Genomic DNA, 11,998 nt, shown 5'->3' with positions numbered 1-11,998 from the left:
CGTTAGCATAGACGGTTCCAGAGAAAAACGATTTGAAAATTTCAGTTTGTGTGGGCGATGACATGCCCCCTTTCCCATTATGTACCACCTTTCGCCATAGGTACGTGATTGTTATCATAAGTAGCTGTGTCAAATTTCAGGACGTCAGCGTAAGTGGTTCCAGAGAATAGCGACATGAGAATTTCAGTTTATATAGGCGGTGCCACGCCCACTTTTCCTCTAAATTTCATGGGACCGCTTATTACGAATCTGTTGTCAGGATGGAAAAATTCAAAATGGCCGGTGCAATATAGCGGTCAAAAATTAAACCCTTTAGATTCGATTGAACTTTACAAGCAAGGGTTCTTAAGGTCTCTAATTACGTAATCAGAGACCTTAAAACCCTTGATTGTAAAGTTTTAAGCGAATCTAATCAATTTAAATTTTTTTTGCTACCATATTGCGTCCGCCACTTTTAATTTTTCCAACCTGAACTCAGATTCGTAATAAGCGGCCCCCAGAGGAATACGTTTCAAGCGGTTCGAATCGATTTTAATTTTTGGCCGCCATATCGCCGTTATGAATTTTTGAAATCATGTTCTAGGCTTGTTTATAGAACTACTATATGAATAAAACATCCGATTGGTATTTGCGTAGAACTTCAATGAGAATATACACATTCAATAACTTATTTAATCTTGAAATCAATTATTCATTTTCTATGGAAGTAATAAAAGAATCAATTAAAGTAAATTACGATTTTATGTACATATGTAGTTTTTGGCTCAGCCACACACGCTAACGTAAAAAATCTCAAGATATGCAGACATTTTTTCATTTAAATCCATTTGTACAAAAATGCAAGGCTTATGTATACAAATTTTATTAGTAATTTGCTATTTTTAAAGGTATTTTTAATGCGGTACGCGGTACACGAATAATATACCTATGTACATATGTATGTAGTTATGTACGCATGGAATATGGATTTGACGAGAGGAATATGTGTGTATGTACATATATGTAGGTACATTAAGCTTTAAAACAACGTCTCATTTCCAGTATTAAAAATTGCAACGGCAAATCTTATTTGATAAGAAAGCTGAATATCAGTGCAACGCACACATCCAAAGGATTTTTTAAGTAAATATTACCCAGTAGCGAAAATGGTCAATGGTGACATCGTCACTAATGGAGATTAGGTGACATCGTCGCTCTTGCTGTGAATCCTAAGCGACATATAGCTGATAATGACACTGGTGAGAATGTCATGCAGGTGTTCTACTATCAAAGACTTATAACAGACAATGTCTTGCAGCGGTCACTTATAAAAAGTTCATTGCAGGACATTGTCGCTTGAATATCATCAATGATCACTGCATGACAAAGTCATGCAGATGTCATCAACGACTAAATTACCATTTGTATGAAAAAGTCATGAACGACTTCCATAAAAACGGAGCCCAAAGTCATTGAAGGCTTGATATGGCCGTACAAGACACTTAAGTGACTAATTTATGACATTCGCTACGGGGTAATGATGTAGTTATACGTATGTATACACACATACATATGAATGTATATACAAACTGACATGCATATTTGTAATCTATATATGGTCACCTGAAATGCAAAAGGACGTAACAACGTCGTAATTGAAATGGAAAACGTCCTGACTAATATTTTCTTTCATAAAATGATGTGGGAGTTGTAATTCGATGAAATCCATCGTATCAATCAAAAACTTAATTTTGAATTTTTTATTAGTTATGTAACTATATTCTCCTCTACCATTTTAATAAGTCAGTTTGTTAATGTCCAATTTATATCCTAAAAGAATGCTTATATAGGCATTACTTAAGATACTCTTGACAAAAAACATTAGGAGAGGAGCACACCTACGGGGACCGGCAATGACGTAAAGTACCTACATAGGCATAGATTTTTCTATAAGGGCATTTAATCAGTATGTGCAGTTTGGAAAAATTTTGCTAACAATAACAATCACCTACTCAGTTTTCTTTCTTTTATAAGTAAAAACTAGTTTTTTAAACGACAAAGATGAAAACCAATAGTAAATGTCCCATGTTCCCAATCCCCTAAAACGCTGTTTTTTCTAATAGTCTAACCCTTTCATCTACTATAAATTATCTACGCCACCAAAAATTACCAAAATGGATAATGAATGCGACTGCGAGTCAATCAGTTGCGGTAGCCTTTTGCCCTGACATTGAATTCACTTCTGAAACTCACGCTTACTGACATGTAGGGGAGTGTATGTACCTAGATATATACATATACATACATATATAGTTATATGTGTATGTGCATATGGAACTGTGTGTACCTACGACTTTTTTGCTCGCCATAATTACCTATATGTATTTATATAAATACATACATATGTAGATACTTAACATATGTTTAATATTCATCTTTTTATTGCCGACTGGCGAATCTTATTTGTCGTTTTTTGCAAGCTGTGTCAATATTGATTTAGTCTGTAGCTGTGGTTGTGCCCCAAAATTACTATACTGCACTGATAAAAATTTAGTATATACAAATGCATACATACATACATATGTATGTATGTACTATGTACGCAGGAAAATGTTGATGTCTTACTTCTTCTTCTGCCAGCTGTGGTTGCGATTGCGTTTGTGCATTTTTTTGTTATATTTCACAAATTTAGTTAATGTTTTGACTTCGATGCCATTGGACGTGCGGTTGGTGCAACAATATTGCAAAAATTATTTAGAGTCAAAGTCAATCCAAGAAATACTGTGAATAATATTATCAACAACCAAAATCGGCTGATAACAATTCAGGGCACCCAATTACCTACATTCGTACGTACCACTTCACATAGCTATCTAAATATACATATGTACATATATGTATGTATTTTCATTTAGATACGTATATGCACAGTTATGTATGTTTGTATGTATATGTATATCTGCATACAAATGTACTGAAATAGCACATGAATTTAGTTGAAATTCAAGGTCAGCATTGTGTAGAAAGTGAAATCGCAGTGATAAGAAATAGGCAACACAGTGGTATGTAGTCTGCGAAAAATAAATTTTAGTTGAAACTGAACGTGGCATTAATTACATTGGTTTTAGTGCGTTCATATTTACACATGTTATTGTTTGTAAATAATAGCACAGATTCACTTTCAGTTTAAATTTGTATTTGTTATCTATTCAATAACCTCCATAACAACTGCCTCACTGTTTTTTTCCATATGATTTTACCATTTCTACAATCGTGGCTGAAGTGTAATTGGGCGTGAATACGTTTTTTATGCGTTTGCATTACTTGTACTACGTAGTTAGTTAAGGCTTAATAAGTGAGAGTACGTTAATATATAGGCATTTCGTAAAAAGGGTTAAGCATAAGCAAAAAAAAAAACAAAACGAATAAAAAAACATTTTAAATATACCACGTATCATAAACGGACTAAAAAGTAGAAAATAATTTTTCCTATACCAGTAGAATTTGTGTGGAAAATTTTTGATTTTAAAATTGTAAAAACGTCGAGTTTAGTTACATATGTCAACTAAATATGTTTCTCTCAACATGTGATTTGGTAATAGTTAGATTATTTATTTATAGTTAAAGCTTATTTACAGAGAAACATATTTAGATGACTCCTTTCTCAGTATAGTCTAGCGCCTCATTTGGATATCCAAAGCTTTGTGGGTTTCGAGAATATATGGAATAATTCTTGATAATTAAATATTTCTCAGCGTACTCCTCACCAAAAATTTAGTTTGGAAAATTAAAGCTCCCCTCGTAATGAACATTACATAAAGCATATTATCTCTTCGTATTTTTGATTACATCTACACACTTATTTCATTTAAATGCTAGTGTCACTTCGTACATTTATAAATCTGCCGTTTTTTTATTTACAGACACTGCCATATGGAAACCAAAAGCTGCGAATTTTCCAACTTTAAACTATTCAACTACCTCACAATAACTACAAAATATTACAAACAACTTATTCTATAGAATAAGAAAAGCTGCCAGTGTCTCGTTAAAGACACCAACAATCAACAATAGTTAAATAACCACCGCGAGAAAGCACCGAAAGCAATAACAATACACATTAAAATTGTTATCGAATATGAAAAAATTTAATGGAAACCTTTTAGAAATCTCGTAGAACAACCCAGTGGCATACCGCCTTCATAGCTAGTCCGAACTTTATTGTACCAGTAATAAACATCCCACCCCCTTTACTTCGACTTGCTTTACATCGGTGGTCAAGGCAGCCGGCATTTAATATGAATCCCTCGTCCCTTGCCAATGACGTCGACACCGCGGCAACTCCAAAATCGAACAAATTCCAATCATCACAGCGCCAACTAACAGCAAGCGCAACTGCGAACACTCCAGTGGTTACGCCAACCTCGCCTTTGACAAATGGACGTTCTGAAAATGGCTACAAGCGTCATGGCCCAAACGGAGAGGCCAGTTTGAATGGAACACCTTTGCAAAACGGCCATGGCACAAATGGTTATCAAAATGGAGCACGTCGTGACTCTACTCAAGCCTGGACGCCTCTATTGGCTAGTCCCAATAGCACCGATAGCACTGCTCTGATTAACGGCAATGGAGGTGCCGGTGGTGATAGCAGCTTAGTTGGTACAGAAACTGTTATAATTAGTGAAGTCGACAATGTGGATGCACCGGAGGGCAATGCAAACCCAGCTAATAACACAACTGTGCTATATGCTACATCTACAAGCAACAACAACGAATGGAAGGATGCCGAGCAATCTAATAATCTCAAGAATGGTCTACTACACTATCCGGTTAACCATCAAGGCAACAACAATGGTTCCCTAATGAATGGCAAGAACGGCATTGGATTGGGCGTGCCTGATAAATACGACGAACAAGATCCTCTCACTGGCCTTTATACTCAAAAGCATATTCGTCCGCATGAGCCAGATGAATCGGACTCTGATTCCGAACTTAGTAATGTCGACGGACAAGGGCCAGGTTGTGGTCTCTTCGGCTGTCGGCCAAAATGGGCACGTAACTTCGCTTCGACCAATGTTTTTATGATCGTGTTTCTGCTCGCCTACATTCTGCAGGGAATGTATATGACATATTTCGTGTCGGTTATCACCACTATTGAGAAACTATTTCAAATCAAATCGAAAACTACCGGCCTTTTGCTAAGCGCCAGTGAGATGGGCCAAATTAGCACCGCTATGCTGTTGACATACTTCGCTGGACGTGGCCATCGTCCACGTTGGATCGCTTGTGGCATGGTGCTATTCTCCATTGCAGCATTTTCTTGCTCACTGCCGCATTTCATATTTGGCAAGCAATTAATGCAATCTCTCGACCATTTAAGTAATGGTGGTAACGGTGGTAATACGGCGCTGCGAACCTTAAATGGACAAGTATTACAAGCCAGTTATGGACTGCGTGGAATCAATGACACAGTGAATGCAACAAGCGCAAATATTTTTGAGGGAGGCATTAGCGCATTGATAAAAAGTTCACATGATGTGAATCTCTGCAGACATGGACAGAATGCGACACGCTCCAGCGCTGGTAAGTGTTTCTTATGTAATGGCATATTTAATTGTGTAATTATAGAAAAGGTAATTTTAACTATGAAAATAATCATCTCAATTCTTATTAGTCTCGGGGAGTTTGTTTTCTGAACTCCCAGGGAGTAGAATTTTCCCCGAAAACTTGGGAGGAGGAAATTCGAGCTTCGAAAAAGCTGTTTGACACTTTTTTGAGAGCTCAACTTCGCCATTTAATATAAAAACTCCCCAGAGAACTTTTTCATGATAGGATAAAAGGGAAAAAAGGGAGAGAAAGAGAGACGGAGTTTCTGTTCAGAATCGGCCTGAATAACTAGGGATGCCTTGCAAAATACTATGCGTTTTAAATGTCTCAGCCGTCTTGTTAGGTTAAAAACGGCATTTAACAATTCCTTTAGAGGTCTGCAGTAGTTGGTTGACATGTCCTTGCAAATTTCCATTAGTTTATCCATAAAAATATTGGTAGCTATTAGCATTAAAACATTCGTATATCGTATAAATAGATAATGGGCTATTGTAATGCGACCCTGAATTGGTTATCGGAACAATGGGTAGGTGAACAGTAACCGATTTCCGGGGATAATGCAGCGAGTTCGACCATGATCGCGCTTCTGTATATGTAATACTAGATGCTAGACTTTCTTTCTTCTGACTTTTATGTGCCTATCAAACTGTCACTGTAGCAAGTGATTAAAAGTGCGTAACAACACGCAGTTCTAGCCCTGGTCCGCGCAGTTTTCAAAAACTCTAGAACAGCCTTTCTTCTAACAGCGGCTGTCTCTATCAGGCATTGTTAACCCTTCCGGGTGTATTTCTGTGGGAAAATTTACATTAAAACCGTCTGCCGTTCGGAGTGGACGTAAAATTACAGGTCGGAGGACAAGCTCGGCCAAACTTTCAGCAAAAGTTTTAAAACCAAATAATTTCTTAAATTCTTAACTTGAGAAGAAAGTAGCTTTAGTAATTTTATGAACCCTTTCGACGATTCTCTGAAGTATGCGTCTAGCAAGGAACTTTCCCAAAAGCGCATTCACTAACCACTCCAGTTAGTGAAGTAAGATTTCAATTGAGGACTTATTTATTCAAGTCCTGGTCCGATCAATATTTTTTTTTTCTTATATCGGAAGGCAGGGGCAAACCTCAAAGTGTATTACTACCATGAAAAAGCTTCTCGTAAAAAGAATTTGCCCTCACAGACGTCCTAAGACTGTAGGTCCCTCATCAAAAACTGAAAGAGCGCCAAATATTTTTATTTAATTTTTTTATTTAAGGCTTTCTCGAAAAAATTTGGATGTAACTACTTACCTTTTCCGATATCTTTTTCGATCTGCTGTTTTGATCACCCTTACACTTATTGCCTATTTTGATAGACTCAATTCACATACATATTTTCTTTGCACACAGAATGTGATGAAGACCAAAAATTGGAACAGGCTTCACACTCTAAAATCACAGTAATTGTGCTATGCATATTCTTTGCTAGTCTCTTGAGCTCTGGTATTGGACAGACGGCCGTGGCAACGCTCGGCATACCATATATAGATGATAATGTGGCAAGCAAGCAGTCACCCATGTATATGGCCATTACAATTGGTGTACGTATTTTGGGTCCTGCATCCGGTTTTATAGTGGGCTCATTTTGCACACGTTGGTACGTCAACTTCTCAAATCCTGAGTTCGACGCAAGCGATCCACGCTGGATTGGTGCTTGGTGGCTAGGGCCAGTTGGCATTGGTAGTTTAATGATGCTATCATCCATCGCGATGTTCTCATTTCCAAAACAGCTGCGTGGTAAACGGAAACCCAGTGCGGTCGAAGCCAAAGAGAATGTCGTTGAAGAAACAGCCGCGACAGCAGAAGTGGATGAAAAGCCCAAATTAAGAGGTTTGTTATATTCTTAAGCAATAAGAACTATTAAAAGCTTTAACTACTCCATCACATTCTTTATGAAAAGATTTCCCAAAAACAGTACGACGCCAATTGAGCAACGATATTCTGATGTTCCGTACTGCTTCGTGCGTGTTTCATCTACTGCCAATTGCAGGATTATACACCTTTCTACCGAAATACCTCGAAACACAGTTCCGTGTGACCACATACGATGCCAACATGATCGCCGCCTTCTGTGGCATACTCGTTATGGGTATCGGCATTGTTATATCCGGTTTAGTCATATTAAAATTGAAGCCATCAGCGCGCTCAGTAGCTGCTTGGATTGCATTTACAGCGCTCTTCTACTCAGCCGGCATGGTAATCCTAATGTTCGTAGGATGTAGCATGAGCGACTTTGCCGGTTATAAGACTGGCACGAGCAATAAGTGAGTATAAGACAGTAGGGCTGTTCAGGATCTTATGCATATGCTCTTGGATTTGCATATTCGTTGCATTTGTAAATTCACAACCATAAAATGCACACGGTTGCCATGATAGCAAGCAAAAAATTTTGCAAATGCAATTCCAACTGAAAATCCAAGAACATGTCTACTGCATCCAGAACAGCCCTAGTGTTTTAATTTTGAGAGTTTTCTAAGTTTTGAATTAACTTGCAGCTCTGCCATGATCGAGGAAGCATGTGACCTCAACTGTTCCTGTGATAAGGAGAATTTTGCGCCCATTTGTGGTGTTGACGGACGTATATATATTTCCACCTGCCATGCTGGATGCGAATCATCTTCGATGCGAGAAAGCGATAGCCGCGTCGTATTTAGTAACTGTACTTGCATTCCAGATTGTAAGTTTGAAACGTCTGATATTCATCTACATATGCACATATATAATTCATTACATTTTCGATGTCGTACACAGCGTATACGTAACATTTTATTCACATAATTTTTTTTATTTAAATTCATATATCTGTGTTCGTATGGAAAAGTAGCTTATGTCGAAAGGTTGGCTTTAGTATAAATCGGCATTCGCAGCATAGGATTGCGAATAGCTCACTGGCGCTGAGCCGTTGAACAACTTTTGGCAAATAAACGTGCAATAAATAGTTTCGATACTAGCAAGTCAATATTCTTATTAAGTCTCTGCAAAAAATTTCTTGTCGTTTAAAGAATAAAGGGAATGCCGCATTATACTAAAGCCAGCCTTTCGACATAAGCTACTTTTCCATACGAACACAGATATGTATGTACAACCCATTCATAGATATGTATGTCTGTATGTATGTGGATAGTGGCAGCTATTGCATTATTCTCATGCAGCTTTTAAAATTTATAAAATTTATCTGCACTTCAAACACATTTTTTGAGAACAAAAATTTCGTTATGTCTCTTTTGAGTTGTTAGTTCAAATGAAAAGTGTTGCCAGTGTGTTTGGCCCGACCGGCTAAATTGGCCAAAAAATAACGGCTAAAATCTTTTAGCTAAAATTAACATGTTTATTTGAATAAAGTTGAAAGACTAATAAATTCATTAAATTATTTTTAGTTAAGAAGTCAGTTTTGTATTACCTACATAATTACAAAAAATAGATCATTTACGAATTTATGACGTTTTTTCTGAAAAATGTTGCCTTTTTATGTTATAACGTTTGCACTAGGTTACTTTTCGTCCTGCAAATTGGCTATATTAGTAGAAAATATTACACTTTTGCTTATTCGGAGGGCAATATTTGCAGAAATGAACACACAAAGCTTTGAAAAGGCTGAGGAAGATAGCGAAACATTATTTCGAAAAAAAAGGCCAGTAATTTATATTGAACAAGGCGGTCGCTTTTTAAGTTTTTAACAATTAAACTATGTAATTTTATTTTGATGTCCATATATTCGAAGTGTCCCCGTTTTTAAAGACCTGCTTAATCTCTGCACATGCCTGTCAAAGAAAAATAATGAACGACACTAAGGATATCAGCACCACGATACAGTTCTAATACTAAATTCTGTGAAAAAATCCCCGCTACGTTCTTAAAAAAAACAATACAGTGACCCAAATATAAACTTGGCCGCGACATTTTAGCAAGTTGTGGCTATTTTTCTTTATTTTAGTTTATTTTTATGAAAATATAGCTGATTACTTAACAAACCGAGTTTCGGACATTGTGCAAAAATTATGAAATTTCTGCAAAATTTCACCAAAATTTTTAACCTTGCTAACTAAATCTTTAGAAAAAATTATGGTATGCAGTTTTGTAGTCTATTAAATTCTAGTTTAACGAGGTTCAAATTTGAACTAGCGAGGCCTTAATGCTGATTTTTGGCAATTTTTTAATGACGGCGTTACGAATTTTTTGCCATATAAAGTATGTTCGACAAGTTTTTTATATGTAAAATATGCGAAACATTGTCAACAAAAAAATTTTCAAAAATCAGCGATAAATGCTAGGTACCTACTTAAAATTTTTGCTTTATTGTACTAAAATTTTAAATTTCTATAGATGTTGATTAAAAGGTTAAAAATTTTGTGAAAATTTGCAGAATTTTCATAATCAGCCTTATCATGATTTTGATTTTCCCCAAACCGGTTCACTTTTCACTTTTGGTTTCCATGTACTTACTATGGGCGGAATAAAAATTTTCGGGCGAATTTTTTTTTCGTGCGAAACTCAGGACAAAGCTGAATATTTTCACAAAGTAATAAGTTTGGATTTAAATGTTTTTTTTTTAAGTAACCAGCTATATTTTCATAAAAAAGAATAAACATTAAATTAACTAATAATTGTAACACAGTTCGACACAAAAAATTTCTCCGAGATAAGGCTACCTAACATTTCTAATAGATTTTGTAAAAATGGAAGCTTATATATATATGTAAATTTTAATAAAATATTGCAAATAGCAAAATCGGCTAAAAAGGGCTAATTTTTTTTTTGCGAAACGGCTAAAAAATTAGTTGCCGGCTAAACCGAATTTTCTCCGGCTATTTGCTTTCGCAACCGGCTAAATCTAGCCGGAAAACGGCTAAAATGGCAACACTGAAAATGACTGTGGTCCCTTCTTGTATATTACTTATTTCTTCTATCCATAAGCAATCTCACTAATTAAATTTTAGTGAAAATCTAATTCGCGGGGCAATCTAATTCGCGAAATAAAATTGGCTTCAATGTCACTCATACGTCCCGTATCGCAAGTTTCTTCGTGGTAAGAAAACAATTTTTTGAAGTAAATAGGCACAGGTTGCAAAACTGGTTACGATGTAGGTAATTCTTTTTATGGACTCCTGCAAACATAACGAAATTCAAATCCATGCATATGTATGTATTAAATAAAAAACGCAAAATATATTGGCATCTTTAAAACCTTTAAAAAAAAAACTATATAATTATGTATATTTAAAAGTTTTTTGTTTCTAATGTAAAATCTGAAATCTTTCATATATGTACATACATTATATATCCATTGATGATGACGATATACATAAATATGCACATATATATCTATATTTGTACATACATAAATTTATTTACATTAATTTCATACTTTTAAATGCTTTTCATGTATGTACTTCATTAACTTTTGCATTTTATTTATTTTTTCATATGAACAATTTTTTACCCATTTCCTCGAGTCACTGTCACATAACCTACCCCATTTTTCTTCTCTTCTCTTATCTCTCCGCCCCCCCTCACCAACTTTCTGTTGCGTGCGCGTGTTTATCTATTTTGCAGCTTTAGGGAACCCTGAACCGTACCAAGCGGTTAATGGATACTGTGATAGTAATTGCAAGAATTTCGTATTCTTCATTTTAATATTTGTCGTTTGTGTGTTTATGCATTCGACGTCGGAGGTGGGCAGCATGTTGTTGGTGATGCGTTGCACCCATCCAAAAGGTATGTGGAAATAAATATACATATGTACATAGTAAATACATAAACATACAATACATAAACAGTTGTCGAAAAAATTATATCATAAATATCAACTATAACATATAATTTTTTTGTTATTTAATTTTGATTACTATTTTGAAAAAATACAGTTCATTATTTAGTAAAATCCGTGTAAATCCAAGTTCTAAACATTGCGCAATATTTCAAAAAAAATCAACAAACTTTAACTTAATTAGATTTCTTAGAGAGATTTTGAATATGAAGTTTTACAGCGCAATGAATTCTAAATGAACTGTATTCTTATAAAAAAACCAAAATTAAATAACAAAAAGAAAAAATTTTACAACTTTTCAAAATATGGTGCGGCTATAATTTTTCCGACTACTTTTAATTTACTCTTTAGAATTAGACATATATTCCTTTTCCTAGATTTCGTGATAATTACAAATATTTTTTTGAATATACATACATATACATATATATGAATCTACACCCAACGACAGATAAAGTAGTATGTTCATCAAAAAAAAAAATTTAGAATATAAACTATTGAAGTCATTTGGACGCCAAGTTTTGTTACCACACCACAAAATGAACCGAGGCTAAAATATGACTGTTCTTAGAGTTGCCAGATTTTTATGCGCGAAATCAGTACGTTAGACTTTTTC

General features: G+C 35.3%; 1 protein-coding gene across 1 annotated transcript; it reads left to right on the top strand.

Moving 5' to 3' along the window:
• Positions 1–2,689: 2,689 nt before the first annotated feature.
• Positions 2,690–11,394, top strand: LOC108372405 (solute carrier organic anion transporter family member 4A1-like). The gene is made up of 6 exons (XM_017628075.1): positions 2,690–2,828; positions 3,903–5,562; positions 6,966–7,445; positions 7,516–7,879; positions 8,111–8,292; positions 11,169–11,394. The coding sequence occupies exons 2-6, from the start codon at positions 4,278–4,280 to the stop codon at positions 11,342–11,344; spliced, it is 2,487 nt and encodes an 828-aa protein (XP_017483564.1). The 5' UTR covers positions 2,690–2,828; positions 3,903–4,277; the 3' UTR covers positions 11,345–11,394.
• Positions 11,395–11,998: the final 604 nt, after the last annotated feature.

The sequence above is a fragment of the Rhagoletis zephyria genome, unplaced genomic scaffold, assembly GCF_001687245.7.
Source record: "Rhagoletis zephyria isolate East Lansing unplaced genomic scaffold, Rhagoletis_zephyria_1.1 Rzeph_scaffold_05723, whole genome shotgun sequence".
NCBI classification, from domain to species: Eukaryota; Metazoa; Arthropoda; class Insecta; order Diptera; family Tephritidae; genus Rhagoletis; species Rhagoletis zephyria.
The sequence above is the reverse complement of the archived record's forward strand: the minus strand, read 5'-3'. Positions and strand labels throughout refer to the sequence as shown.

Coding starts and splice junctions, on each gene's coding strand:
- LOC108372405 (XM_017628075.1), top strand. CDS start 4,278: ATGAATCCCTCGTCCCTTGCCAATGACGTCGACACCGCGGCAACTCCA. Junction 7,880..8,110: donor AAGACTGGCACGAGCAATAA/GTGAGTATAAGA, acceptor ATTAACTTGCAG/CTCTGCCATGATCGAGGAAG. Junction 8,293..11,168: donor CTGTACTTGCATTCCAGATT/GTAAGTTTGAAA, acceptor TCTATTTTGCAG/CTTTAGGGAACCCTGAACCG.